At 40.9% G+C, this 15,806-nt stretch overlaps 1 protein-coding gene across 1 annotated transcript in view; it reads left to right on the top strand.

Annotated features, from left to right (window-relative positions):
* Window positions 1-871: 871 nt before the first annotated feature.
* prrc2a (proline-rich coiled-coil 2A) overlaps window positions 872-15,806 on the top strand; it is a 39,427-nt gene continuing 24,492 nt past the window's right edge. Inside the window, exons 1-3 of the mRNA XM_056298110.1 lie at window positions 872-957; window positions 3,526-3,677; window positions 15,603-15,780. Of these exons, the coding sequence (XP_056154085.1) occupies window positions 3,563-3,677; window positions 15,603-15,780 (293 nt within the window). The 5' untranslated portion in view covers window positions 872-957; window positions 3,526-3,562. The remainder of the gene's footprint in view (window positions 958-3,525; window positions 3,678-15,602; window positions 15,781-15,806) is intronic.

Raw genomic sequence — 15,806 nt, 5'->3', positions numbered from 1 at the left:
ATAATATACTGTCAGTGAATGAAAATGACATTACATCTGAAAATAACACAATATATGGAATTGTGTATCTAGTCTATCTGGTTTTATGAGGGCAAACACTAGCCGGATGCATCATGAGGCTTTGAATGGGCAGTCTGATTTGTAGTGAAGCCTGGAGTTATTTTTCATTTTGTTCTCCAAGAGTGCTTGTCCATAATTCTTGTTCTGTGGGGTCATTCTGTGTATAGATTTATATGAGTCACTCTACAGTTATCAAATTTGATCTGCGCTGGATAACCCGTGTAAAACCCGAGGCAAAATATTACACCCCAAAGTAAAATTGAAAACTTAGTTTGGGAACATGAATTTGCTTTTAAATGAATCACGGGAAAGAATTTTCTTGGTCTTTTCTTCTTTTCTTGTTTTTAGATGAAACAATATTGGGCTACAACAAAGAATTATATTCAGCCCTGATCATTTTCACATTTTATACACACACACACACACACACACACACACACATATATATATATAGTATATTACTTTAAAAAATACAATTACAGTCCATTATTTTTCATAAAATAACAATCATATCTAATTATTTTAGAATATTACTAACTGTTTTTAATTACATAGCAATCTAATGGCAAATTTCAAATCTTTCATTCGTGGGTCGAAAAACAAAAAACAAAATATATATATATGTGTGTGTGTGTGTGTGTGTTTCAATAAATGTTACTATACGTTGTGAATTAATAAATGCGAATAACGAACTTTTTTATGACTAAAATGGGACAATGAGACAAGTGAATTTTAAACTGCATGTTGGTTTTCTCCTTCGAGGTCCCAAACGGCACCCATCTCACGGAATTTACCCAGTAGCCGTTGACGGCTCTTGTGGTGACGGATCTAGCCCTCTGTAACATTTTTCTTTTTCCTTTTTTCCTTTTTTTTGTGGAAAAAGAGAAGGAGTACAAAGTAAGCCGCTCAATGAAAGTCGTCTTCTGGCATCACCCGCTTGACTTTGTATCATTGATTAGATCTTGTTCGCGTTTCTATGTAGCCAACTGACAAGAAAATCTTCGAGGTCGGGTAGGGGGGTGGTTGGGGGGGTAGTGGTAGCTAACGACGTTAACGTTAGCCAGGGCCCTTGCTAGAGCTAACGCTACATGGTAGCATAACGCTAGCTAAACTCGTTATTCTGCGATACAACCTCGAGACAAGTCGGGACAGGACCAGGTCAGTGGCTGGTAAACACTGTTGGATGCAAATAGTTTCGGATTTCGTTTGACGAGCGAAAATAATCATACTAGCATTAACTTTTAAGGCATTTTAGCTTTGTAACGCTAAATATTTCGAAGCGGTCCTGTCTATTTGCTGGGAACAGAACAGTTCTGTGGTTGTTGTTAGCTAGGTGATTGTTTAGTAGAGCTAGCCCAGCTAACAATCTGGGTTAGGTAACGTTGATCGTGACAGCGAAGGTGAATCAGTGTTTTAAATTTTTTTCTCATACGATCATCCAACCAACTAATATTTACCAGCCACACATTTTACTAGGTTTTCACCATGAATGTTTACTGGCAGTTAACTGACTCCCATGTAACGCAAGCTAATACATTAGCGGATAGCAGGTTGTTTGAAAAGTGTAGCGTTTGGTTAACGTCAGCGGATCGTGTATTGTAGCATTTGATTAATAGCATTTGCTTAAGTAACGGAACGGTAAGGGTTCACACCGATTATTTTAAATGTATCCGGGCTAATGGTTTGGATCACAGTGTTGGTGTTGTAACGTTCGGTGACAGTGAACGATAGCAAGTCAGCTTGTGTTGGCCAGCCGGTTATGTGCATAGGCCTATCGTCACCGCCATTTTGTTTTGTTCTCCTCGTAAAATGATTTTTCTGCATTGTTGGCTCTTCTTGTCGGTCGTGTATAGTGCTGTCGCATTTCGAGTTTATATTGCGGCGACAGTGCGATAGAACAATAAGTAACAGCTCGCCGATTTAAAGAGCTGTTGGCTAACGTTACCGCAAGGTATCAAAAATGCCTGATGAAACATGGCAGTACCCCTCCCAACGTGAACACTGAGGCCCTGTTGAAGCGAACCTAGTTAGCACATCGACAAAGCTTAATGTCTTGTCAATTTAGGTTGGTTGTCATCGCGATTGAACGCTTTTTTCCCCCTTCTTATACTCAAACCACATTTGTTGAAATTGGTAAGCTTCATTGCTCCCAGCGTTACGTCTCACTAAACCGGTCTTTTACTTCTGTTCAGCGCTTGGCGTTTGCTATCGTTTCACAAGGCCCCTTTGTGGTTTACCGTATAGCCAGGGTTTGCTAACGTAGCTGCCTGCCCCCGTTAATCCCCGCACAACATGTAGTTGGCCGGCCATCCCACGACCTAATTTTCTAATCTCATCGGGCCATTGAGACACGGTGCATTGCTGCTCGGTAGCATTGGAGAGCAGTGGGGTGTGTATTTCTTTTCGATGACAGCGTTGATAATATTTGCATTGAGAACAACACGCATTGTATAAACGTAGAGCTTGCTGCGCACTAGTCAATTTTGCAGCTTCATTTTGGCGTCTAACGCTGTATTGTGTTCTGAATTCATATCGATTTCTGTGAGAAATCGGTGTTGTGCCTCAATATGGACGTCACTGTTCGTGTTTACCATGCTGCTATTGGATTATTGATGCAATTATTCACTCAGTAGACTCTGGTCAGTTGTACGAAGTACTAAAAGCAATGGAAGTGAACGTTTGATGCCATTGATTGGTTGCTTTTTGTACTACATGTATATAGAAATGTTATTACAGATATTGTACTTGGATGCAGAATAAGGTGATACAGAAGATACTTGGAGCCATTTTCACGTAGCTTATTGTTGGCTCTAGTGTTACGGTTCTGATATTAAACACTTTTGGTTGGCTTGCATCAATTTAACCCACTCCAGAATGTTTGTGTGGTTTCTGTAACAATCATAGGAGAGTCATCAGCTCTCAACTTACGCCGAATGGGCATGGATTCAGGGTGACGGGAACACTTCAACCTGCTGCTGTTGCCATGTCTGTCTTAACTGGATAGATGTCAACTTATTGTGTTTTATTGATGTGCAGTAAAATAGGCTCCAGCAAAAGCCTGGCAGTTGCCATGGAGGCAACCATCTCTCAAGGCAAAGCATAGAATATCATTTATAATGTGTAACCATAGCAACCACGGTCTCTGCTTTTTTCTTCACTCTCTGGTACAGTGTTTTTATGAGTTCAATGACGCACTGTGCATGGCCTGCTAGTCTAAATGCTTATTCATATCACACACTTGCACTCACATGCATACAGAAAAGTTATCACTTGAGTCAAGCCCTCCTCCATAAAGACATATTATCCTCCTCCTCGAAATGTACAATAGTCTAAATAAATTGCAGGATAAATCTGTTGGCAGGAGACCACTTTTGCAACTTGTTTAGAACCTGTGCAACTCTGCATATTTACTCTCACTTTCCATGCATACCTGGTGTCAAATGTCTCTCTCTCTCCCTCACCCAGTCTCAGGGCTCACCATACTCAATGAGCGGACAGCGCAATGTCAGAGCGCTCTGGGCAAACTGCAAAGGGGAAGGATGGCAAAACCAAGTATGCGTCTCTCAACCTGTTTGATACATACAAAGGAAAAAGCCTTGAAACACAAAAGCCTGTTGGTAAGTATCTTGATTCTTCCATATCAGGGCTGGAGACTGCAACCAATTGGTTGAATTTTGCAACTCTTTTCAAGGTGCAAATGATTTTTTTTCTTTTCAAAGGTAGCACCGATGCAACTGCACAATTAATGGATATTTAGGGGGTAAAAAATTCACTGTCTGATTGAAACTGTTCTGGTCTGATTATGCCTTATGAATATCTACAATAAATCTAGTCACTGTAGAAACGGTACTGAGGCAACTATGGACAACTCCAGGAGGCTATACTCCTCCCCATCTGAGTTATTATAGCAAAGTTTACTCATGTGCAATTTGTTCATTAATTATTGCAGGTAGGCTACTGATAGCAAACATTGAAACTAACGTAGATGATAGCAGTGAGTGGCGATGAAACTTAATATCAAGTCGTATTTTCCAATGGTATCGCTGATCGGCCAGCCAATCATGTAACTTCAGTGGTGTCGTTGGTAGCCACTAGCTGGAACCATCGTCAGTCACCTGATCCAGCGGCCCAATTATGTCAAATTGATCACTCGGTCAATCAGTCAGTCAGTCACTATGATCACTCAAGTCAGTCAGTCAGGGACATTCACGTTTGTAGGGCTGGCCCCACTGGTAGGTCCAGCCAAAAATAAATACGTTTTCTGACAGAAATGGCTAGCGTCATTTACTCAGTGAGGTTCAGCAAGGAAACGAACGAATGCACTGTGTGCACCATGCAGTGTGGTGTTTCCATTGCTAGCAACACAAAGTTTTCTATAGCCACAACAACTTCTAACATTAGACATTAAAGTTGCACAAGTCTTTATTTCATATAAAGTCTCTCTCTCCTAATTCCCCCATAAATATATACATGTCTGATGTTAAAGGAATATTAAAACAATTCTAGGCCAATACACATTCTTTATTTTACGTTATGTCATAAAACAGAAGCGGTGCCACCAAATTGGGCACTGGCGCTACCGTCTGAGAGATTTGGGCCCAATCCCAATTCCTCTCCTTGGCCCTACCCCTCCATTTTGCGTACGGTCGTGTAGGGTAGGGTGTCCCATTTCTTTTGCGGCTTGGCGGGTAGTGGTCCTCTAGCCCTCCAAATTGCCCTGCAAACATAGCGTTTTCAGCTGCAGACTCCAAACGGAGTGATAGAAGAAAAATCCCAGAATGCTTTGCAAACTGAGGCAGTGGAACATGGCTACTGGTGCAGGGAAAGAAGCCAATAAATGTATGTAAATAAGTATACAAAAATTTTAAATTCAATGGGAATATCTTAGTTTAATGTAGATACAAAGGAATATGTAATTGGATCATTATTATAAGCATTTCCGAAATGTTGCTATTCACGATGTCAATAGAACTTTGTGTTTACGATGATTTGTGAGTGACAGTACAGTCCCATGTATGAAGCTTGAAAAATGATCCAACAGCAAATTTTCTGCAATTCCCCGCTCATCTGATATCAGTGCAGGACAAGGTAAGACTTTATTTGAAGGGGTGTGCATAAGACTGACATGAACTGTCATAACTATGACATGAGACCTGTCATGAACATGAAGGAGTCCTTATGAATGTTTATGACTGTTGTCACTAAGTGTCATTCGATCAATTATGTCATTTTCAGTGCAAAGTTGAATTGTTTGAGATGTTTGTTTTCGAGCAACAGACGCAGGAAATATATCAAATCGAGTGGCTTAGTCCCGCTCGGTTTGCTACAACAAAGACATCTAAAATGATGTCAACTTTGCATTAAAAATGACATAATTGACCGAATGACACTTAATGACAATGGTCATAAACATCCATAAAGATTCCTTCATTTGTGTGAACCAGGGCAGAAATTTCTATGGGCAAGACTAAACTAAAATAGCTGATGTGTAAACATGCTTCCTGGCTATTGTCAATAGATTAATGTCTTGTTCTGTCCTGCAAATTTGGTCAGATATGTCACAATAATAGTTAATGGTAGCAAGCAACCAACTTTAATATAAAATGTATAGTACTATAGGCAATATAGCAAACCAGGCAACTAATAAAATTCTGAGCAGTAGACATAACGATGATGGTGTAATGAGTGGTGTCCAATTTCCTATAGGTGAAATTTTCAAATCCTACCCCTTGTAGCTCCGTTCTGAAGGGCCACAACCCAGTAGAGGGCACTCCAAAACTAGGGGTAGGGCCAGGTGGGGGGAATTGGGTGTGGGCCTTGGTGGCACCAGTACCACCGATGTAAAATTTTAGTCTGGAGCACTGCATATCCAACCCTTCACTGTAATACTGTGATGTTCATGCACTCTTACATATTCTGTTGCATTTGCTGTCCCCTCATTTCTCTTACTCGGGGTATTGGTCAGTGGCTGCTTTACAATTTTGGGGGGGGGGGCGCACTTTACCTTGGCGCAGCACACCTGACAGCTGCTTTAATGTCCACATAGTCATGGAGTTATTAAGAAGGACAATGTAGCCTATAGATTTGCTACATTGTCCTTCTTAATAACTCTGTGACTTTGTGGACATTAAAGCAGCTGTCAGGTGTGCTGCACCAAGGTAAGTTGCGCCCCCCAAAAATTGTTAGCGCCAGCCGCCACTGGTATTGGTGTAATTTTGGATGATGCTTTCCTGATGCTATTCATTTTTGTCAATTATTTTGTTCTATCATTGACCGTGATGATGTAAACACTAGTACTAGTATGTTGGGTGATGCCTAAAGAAACAGATCAACTTTAGCCCCCATTGGAATAAGCTTTGGCCTTTTGGACCCAAAGTGACTGGCTGAGCTGCATTGTCTTCTTCCACCGAGTGTTCTGAGTTTGACACATAGTCTACTGTCTCCCTAATTGTACAGGTACTGATTTCCTTAAGGAAGTGGATAATATGCTATTTCTCTCAGCAGTCTGCAGACCTCGTTTTACTTATGCTCATATTATTAATTGCCGATATTTTTTTTCCAGGAAAATCTGTAGAAGTCTGACATGTTTAAACGTTGCCAGTCATAATGTCTGATGAAAATAATTCCCTCTAAGCACAATTTGAATTGTATTATATAATAAGCTAAAATTACATTTCCACATATCCTTCTATCTAAAAAAATGAATCTTCATTTTTTTTTATGAATGTGTAGGCTACAGAGTAGGTGATGAACAAAACAACCGTTGCATTTTTGTCATTGCTTCACTCTGATAAAGCACGTGCTCAGATTGAATGCCGTAGCCTGTCTAACCACGATAATGGCAAACAGCAATGAGAGAGAGAGATCAGACATGGCCAAACAATCAAACCTTTACAAGTATTTTCTCAAACCGAGCAGGTCTATTGACCATGACGACGATTAGTCTGAGATGCAGTCTGAAGTCACGAAGACCTAAAGACAAAGGAAATTCTTTGTGTTTACATGTTGCCCCAACAAACGCAGGCTCGTTTAATATTTATTTATTTATTTTCAAAATGGCGTTATGCACATGAGTCTATTGACGGGTCTTCTTTTATTTGGAAAAAAGTAGCCTACTTTTCAATAAAAAATATAAATCTGCATGCCTTGGTGATGTCATTCTTTATATAGCCTGCCTATCAGTTGTTTTTAAGCTCAATAAACACAGATAGTATTTGACTGGAATTTCTCCCATTTTCCGGGACATTGAAATCTTCCAGGACACGTGGTTCGGCACCATTTTTTTTTTCTAACGGAAACCCTGCTATACGTGTATGGTTGTTTGAGAGGGGAAAAAAACTGATAGATGTTTAGATTGCATGGTGTGTCAGGGCTCCAGACTAACTTTGCCACTTTCTCAATAGGCCGCACCAGCATAGTTAGGTCGCAGCCCCCCCCCCCCCGCCGCCTTTTTTTTGTACAGCATGGTATTAATCAACGATCTTGCATGCTGATGAATAGTTATCTTAATTTGCATACTATAATAATAATAATAATAGGACGGCTCGGTGGCGCAGTGGTTAGCGTGGTCACCTCACACCAAGAAGGTCCTGGGTTCAAGCCCCAGGGTAGTCCAACCTAGGGGGTCATCCCGGGTCTTCCTCTGTGTGGAGTTTGCATGTTCTCCCCATGTCTGCGTGGGTTTCTTCTGGGTGCTCTGGTTTCCTCCCACAGTCCAAAGACATGTAGGTCAGGTGAATCGGCCGTACTAAATGGTCCCTAGGTGTTTGTGTGTGTGTGTGTGTGTGCGTGTGTGTGTGTGTGCGTGCACGCGCCCTGTGATGGCCTGGCAGCCTGTCCAAGGTGTCTCCCCACCTGCTGCTCAATGACTGCTGGGATAGGCTCCAGCATCCCCGTGACTCTGAGAGCAGGATAAGCAGTTTGGATAATAGCTGGATGGAATAATGATAATAGTCATTACATTGGAGGATTGCTAGTCTTTATGGCGTTGGCTAGCAGTTTTTCAACTTATTTTGTTTTTTGTTTTTTTTTTTTTGTTTATTGGAGTTTTTGATGAAAACTAAATCAAGGATACAATGTAGAAGTTAACATACTATATAGATAATTGCCCCCCCCCCCCAGCATCTCATTGAGGAAAGAAAAACAAACAAAAGAAAAACAGGAATGACAGCTATGGTAATAAGAAAGTGTACAGTGTATTTCTTATTGTAAGTCGCTTTGGATAAAAGCGTCGGCTAAATGACTGTAATGTAATGTAATTTCCATTTAGACGTAAAGTACAGCGAATGTGCAGACAATAGAGCAGTGACAACATGAAGTATGTCGTACAAATGTAGCGCATAGCATAAAAATACTAGATATTGTCAATGTAAATGTACTTACTATAGTATCAAACTCCTATACAGGACAAGCTAGGAGAGGATTCATGAGTCTAGAGTGCGTTGCAGATTTTCACTTTCAAGAAAATGTAGAAAAAGGCCCTCAGATTTTGTAGAATTAATAGAGTTTAGGTTTGAGATTATATGTTAGTTTTTCCAATGCAAGACAGCATAATAGTTCTTTAAGCTGGTGGCTGTTGTGAGGGCATGACACATTTTTGCAGTCGATGGAGATAAGGTGTTTTCTGTGAATTAAGCAGAGATTAACCATTTTAATTTCATGTCTTCTCAAAGATAGGTTTTCAGGGTATAGGCCCAAGATGAAGAGTCTCGACTGACAGGGATGGGTTTAGAGATTATTTTGGAAATGTGTTAACTCTTTCCAAAATGTTTACATCTTCCCATATCCCCAAATACAATGGAAAAGGGTTCCGTTGTTAGTTTGGCATATCTAGCTACATTAGTTTGGCATATCTAGCTACATTCACAATCCAGAACATCCTCATGCAAATCTTCACCCGTGATGTTCTTTTAGAGTCCGATGATATTTTAGAATCAAATGAGAATATATTGTGGAGAGAACTGTCCTCTACTATGTTGGTACTGGTTCGCGAACTGTTCTAGTACTGTCTTAGGGGGACAGTTTACAGTTTAGTGAATGGTTTTGCTTTGAGCTAATAAAGCTGCATATCTGTAAGTATTTAAAGAAGTGGGACTGCAGAATAGTATTTTTCTTTGAGCTCATTAAATTACATCAAAGTATCCCCATTATAATGATCCATGATCTTAATGCCTTTTTGTGACCACTGCCTGGATCCTAGATCATTCTTCCCAGGTCTGAAGTCTTGTGTTACCCCAAATAGGGGAGAAGTGAGATAGAGGCGGAATTTCGCCTAGAGCATTTTGCGCCTCATGTCATATCAACAGAGTATTTCTAACAAATGGGTTGAGAGTAATTTTCTTCAAATTCTTGCAAGAATCGGAATACAAGTGCATCTAACCCTAGCTCCTTTCAGGCCAAATGCTTCGATTTTCACCCAGGGTAAATGCGGTAGCGAAGAAAACCACAAGAGGGCAACTCTTAATTTGGCTGGCCAATAGCACCATAATTGGTTCGGTACCTGTAGACCCCTCTGTCATATGGGATATTTAGTAAAGTGAGGCAAAGCTTTGGACGTCTATTATTCCAGATGAAATTGGTGAAGAGTTTCTTTGCATTTGGGAAAAACTTCGGAGTGGGTGTGAGTGGGATAGATTGAAATAAGTATAGAAATTTGGGAAAGACTTTCATCTTAATGATATGTATGTGACCAATAAAAGAAGGGGGAAGAAAAAGCCATCTGCTTAAAGATTTTCTCACTTTTGATATAACTGGATTATAACTGGTGGGGATTAATGTGCTCATATGAGGGGTAATAAAAATATCAAGATAATTTAATTCTTTAGAAGCATTTATGAAGGTATGTTGAATTGTGGGATGGAGTTTTTCCTGTTCATTGAGAAAGGGGATAGAAAATTTAGTTTTATCCAATCTATACCCTGAAAATTTCCCACATCTATTAATCACATCAGTGAGAGCTGAGAAAGACCAATCCAGGTCTGTCAGAAAAAGAAGGGCATCATCTGCGTATAAAGATATACAACACTACATCAGCAATTCGAATTCCTCTAATAATGGGGTGCTATCTAATGGGAATGGCAGGTGGTGCCAACGCTAAAACAAATAGCAGGGGAAGCAGAGGACACCCTATATTTGTGTGCCACAATACAGACTTAACCGTTTAGAAATAATGTTATTGGTCACAACCTCTGCCACTGGTCCAAAGTAAAGGACTCTAACCCACTGGGTAAAGTCAAAACCAAAACAAGAGAGTACTTCAAATAAATATGATCATTCAACTCTATTGAATGACAGAATACAAGTATCTTGTGCCTCTTTTTCATAAATTGTATTTTAACACCCTTCTAATGTTGTACTACACCTGACAGTTTTTTATAAATCCATTCTGATCGATACCTATTAGAGATGGGAGGCATTTCTCCGATCTTAAGGTTAAGATTTTAGCACATAGCATCAGAGCTCAATAGAGATATAGGTATAAAAGACTCACATTTGATCATGTAACACTAGAATGACCAAGACGGTCATTATGACCGTTTTGGATTTTCAATGTTTAATTTGTGAATAAAAAAAAAAAAGATACAGACCTGCCTATCCTGAATTCTCCTAAGATCAATTGCACACAAAAAAGTTATGATAAGATCTACCTAAAACGACCATGACACATGATCATGTGCATCTTGTCACTGTTTATGACGTGGTTTGGTCGCATCATTTCCATCGCAAAGTTCATTGCTCTGTCCTAGAAAAAAACTAGCGTTCTCCAGTGCAGATAAATTGTCTAAATTTGATTTTTGATTATTGCCAACATGTCTGGTTACAGGCGCCATTACAGACGCACCATGACTACCACCGACGCGTTGCAGTATTTACAGGCATTGGACAGCGGCCATTTTAAATATACAATACAATACAAACACTTTAGTAATCCAGCTAGGGGCAATTTTTAAAAAAAATAAATAAATATTATAAATTGTTTGAAAAATAGTATTAAAAGTTGTTAAAATGTTAATTTTGGTGTCAGTTTCTTAACAGACATACTAACATATGTAATGCAGTAATATCTCAATTGGGTAATTATCTTGACAGAACATAAGAGTTTAAAAACTGGCAGTCATTTTGACTGCCCATGGTTGTTTTAGGTTGGAGTGAAATCATAGTCGTTCTAGTGTTAACCATGACCACAGTATAGATTATGTTTATAAATCATTAGCATCGTAACATTTAAGTATCCTTTGGGTACTGAGCACACAGCGCAGATTTTCCTCGCATGAACATATTAAAAACATTTGCAGCTCCCCAATATCACTGAATCAGTTAGAGCTTTGGGCTTGTTCCCTGCAACAAGACAGTCATGACATATGAGTCATCGGTTGCAATAGTCATATTTTAGGTATGACGCGCCATATTTTCTTTTGAAGTAAGCTTTCTTTTTTTTCAGTCTTGGCCTCTGCTGTCTCTGCATTATCATCGTCATTAGACTTTTTATTTCCCCTGCCTCTCCCAAAGAAACTCAAGCAACGTTTGTTTTTTTACTCATGGTAGCTAGCTAGTTGCAACATGCACATCGAGTAGGTAAGTAGGTGCTGACCTCGCGTGCCTTGCATTACTCAAATTCAACATCAATATCATCCCTTTGTGGATGTGACGGAATGATGAGGAAAGGTTCAGCACTGACAGACAATGCCAAGTGAGAAAACATGACGCATGCGTCTGTGTCTGTGTACCCTCCAGATGCTCTTTCAGAAGTTGCCTTTTTTTTATCTAGTTTTTAAGTCATATTCTTGCAACACACTCTTTGGCTTTTGGTCCTTTTTAACTTTATTTTTTACCAGATAAAGGATTTTAGTCATCGGACGTGAATTTTAATTTGTTTTTATGAACTGCTCTCAGAGGTGACAACCTGACTCAGCTCCTGACAACTGGAGAAATGCTGGTTTTAACGTCTAATGATGGTGGTTGGCCAATCTGTTATGGCAACTGCTTTGTTGTTCTGCATGCTAATTTTGACACTTGTACAGCCGGCAACCATTGTTCCACTTCGGAAGTCTCTCGGCAACAGGTGCTTGGGTACGCTCCACGAAAATGATGGACCGGCTGCTCACAGGATTCATTGGTGTGGATGAACGGGCAAGATCCGCAGCATTTTTGGTTGCGGGGGTTGTGCCCTGGCTGCCAACTTCTTGGGCCCACACCGGTACAACCGAAGGAGGAAAGTGACAGTTTTTTGCCAACTGCATCATGCAGATGGAAAATCAGAGGGGCTGTGATAATAACAATCTGTCTGCTTTTGTCGGGGGATATCCATCAGTGCCCTGGTCCAGCTAAAATAATAGATGAAGCTAGCATCGCTGACCATCCAACGTGCAATCCTACTTCTGCTTGTCGATCAGCTGATTTGGCGATCCCGACCGGTGGCCATCTCCCGGCGGTGCAGCTATCCTGGCCAGACGGTCTTGATGCAGCGAGAACGAGAACATCTTCAGCAATTCCAACGAGCAACAATGATGACCGTACACACACTTACAATGTCCAACCGAGTGATAATGACTGGAGGAAAACCCCGCACAAACACGTGAACAATATAAAAAAAAGTGCAGGCCATTAAACGGCAATCCAAATGAACCAGAAGTGGAAAGTCGTTCAAATGGTAAACAACGCAAGAATTATTTGGGATCCAAGAGCAAAGCCAAAGAGTATACGTATTAGGTGGGCCCCTAACTATACAAAGCTTAAAATCCAAAAGTGATCAAATAAATCATATTACAGTCCAACTTAGATTTCCTCTGTTTATCAGAAACTTGGCTTCATGATAACTCCCCATCTGCTGTTCTTCAACTTCCAGGTTATAACATTTTTAGAAAAGACAGACCGGACGCAAAGGGGGGCGGGGTTATGGCATATGTAAAGGACAGCATTCTTTGTAATGAGATTCAATGGCAAGCTCCAGCTGCTTTAGAATGTATAGGCCTAAACATGATTTTATCACTTCAGATGTCCTGTGCACTTAGTCTTTTATTGACCACCGTCTTCAAACATTAGCTTTTATGATAAATTCAAGAAGATATTACATCTGATTTCAAGAAAGAGGTCATTGTAATGGGTGACTTCAACTTAAATTGGGAAGACAAGTCCTTAAGGAAAAAGCTCAAGCAAATTACTGAGTTTTAATTTGACTCAAATGGTTAAAGGTCCAACAAGAATAACAAACAGCACTAGTACCCAGATTGATGTAATATTTAGTAATAGACCCGAAAAGATCATAAAATCACACAACATGATAACTGGGCTCTCAGGCCATAATATGGTACTCATATCAAGAAAATTAACATGCCAGCGGTTTACTACTCATACCGGCATTAAGGGGAGCCTTGTGTTCAGTTGAATGACAAGTCAGCTGTGTCAAGCCCTCAGCGGGTTGGTGCAGTATGGTACGAGACCCTCAGGTGGGGCAATGCTTGACCATTGGACTGCTGTTGTGGTGGAGTACAGTACAAGACCCTCAGAGGGGGAAGTACTCGACCGTTGCACTGCTGCTGTGTGGGGTGTTGTGTTGGTTGGTGTCTGACTAGTGTCAGTCAGGCCTAGCTGGGAGTACATTCATCCCCAACGGCTTTCGCCTTAGTTATGAACCAATGGCGAAGCCTGTTAGGGGGTGAAGCACGTACGACATAGAAATAGTAATTACCCTGGATGTAACGCCAGTTCTATTGAGTATGCGCGTAACCCTTTAACCTCTAGCCCAGCTGGCCCCAGTCTTTGTTGCTGAGTTCAAAGGGAGACGAGCTGTGGAGACGCTGGGGTCTTTCGGGTGGTGGGGCGCTTTTTTGCTCCTACCACTTGATTGGGTGGTGAGGAAAAGATCTGTCTCAGGTGCCGAGGTGGAGCCTCGAAGGGTAAACCATTAGCGAAACTGTTAAAAGGGCTACACACATACTCATAGAACATCCAGGGTAACTACTGTTTTCCCTCATGAGCTAATTTAGCTGTGTTGCTCTCAGCTAGCATGGCAGAGGGTTCAACAGGCTCTGGGTTGCTGTTGCCGTTGGCAATATCAGGCTGTCCTTGATTCTTTCCCTTCGCACGGGAGGACACTTTGTACACAGTAACCTTGGGGATACAAATTGAGTACTTTGAGACTGTTTTTTTTTTTTTTTCAATATTTAGGATAGAAGTGAAGAATTAACTGCTAGTGTATGTGCTCAGCTCACTGTCATGTTCCGATTTTTCGACTTTTATTTGCTATAAAGCTCCAGCCGATCTGCATGCCCCTGGTGTAATTACCGGCGTAACAGCGGGGGCATTACAAGCTGCACCATCGTCTTAATGCTGCCTATTCTGGCATTTGTGCATTGGCACGTGAAAGTTTAACTCACACACTCTCAATATATGCGACCATTTTGGGTGCAGTCTGGAGTCCTGAATAATGACAATGATTATCTATAACAACTTGTTATAATTGTAATAAAAATATAACCAAAAACAGCATTGGCATTAGCTAACGTAACCAAGGCTTGTGTTTAAATGTTTAGGATTGTCAAAACTCAATTTCTAACCACCTATGCATGTAACTTTAGTAGTCAGTTTACTTTTATTGTGTTGCATGATTAGCTGTGCATTATTGTTTGCTGTCAGTGCATAGAATTGCTATTGTGAACACAACGTTGTCCTCTGTGGTAGTTAAAACAAGTATGATAGTTATGTTAGCCTTCCCCATCCTCAGCCTCACCCGCCACCTCTGGGTGACTAGATTTATTGTAGACGTTCGTAAGGCACAATCACAGCAGAAAAAGAAGTTATTTTTTTCTAAACAACCATTAAATGTGCAGTTGCACCGGTGCTACCTTGGGGGAAAAAATCACTTGCACCTTGAAAAAAATTGTCATAAAATGTGACCAGTCGGTTACAGTCTGGAAACCTGTGTGTACTGTGTCTATTTAGTGAGTTATAGAGGAGCATGTCCTTTATGGTGAATGAGTACTGAGTCCTGTTATATGGACAGAGCCGCTGAGCCATTGAACATCACATGAGACAGAGGCTCACTTGTGGATGCATTTTGACTTCAGTGCCATGTCCCCAGTCAATGTTTTATTCAGGAGCCTCCCCACCAGATCTCAGCAGCTGTCCTCATTTTCAAAATACAGACTTCCCCCTCCCATATAGTGAGGCCATGTACAGCTGTGGCTTCCAGAAACAAATGAGAGATTGATATTCAGTATAGGTTCACTTTGAGAAGTGCTTAAGTCCTGACACCAGACAATCCTTTTATATGCTCCTGTTAGCATTAATACTTGGTCATTAGTAGTGAAATTAGGTTGGGGTTTTTTTGGGGGGTTTTTTTTGTATTTTTATTTTCATTTTACTCTCAGATCATTATGTATCTTGTTTGTATATACAGCACAATCTGCAGCGGCCGCCACTTTTGCAAAAGCCCAACCCTTCTCCTCAAGCTTTTCAGTGGTGTCAGGTTTCACTAGCCACACTGTGCTAATGATCCTCCTTTCTTTCCTCCCCTCTTGCGTCCCTATCTTCCCCAATGTTAGTTCCTCCCCGCCATGGCCTGCAGTCTCTTGGTAAAGTTGCCTCCGCGCGGCGTATGCCACCCCCTGCCAACCTGCCAAGTCTGAAGGCAGAAAACAAAGGCAACGACCCCAACGTCTCGCTTGTTCCCAAAGACGGCACAGGATGGGCAAGCAAGCAGGAACAAGCAGACCCAAAGAGGTAAGGAACATCTCTCACCCTTACCA

The sequence above is a fragment of the Lampris incognitus genome, chromosome 18 (genome assembly GCF_029633865.1).
Source record: "Lampris incognitus isolate fLamInc1 chromosome 18, fLamInc1.hap2, whole genome shotgun sequence".
Taxonomy (NCBI): Eukaryota; Metazoa; Chordata; class Actinopteri; order Lampriformes; family Lampridae; genus Lampris; species Lampris incognitus.
This window is presented reverse-complemented; position numbering and strand designations above follow the sequence as displayed.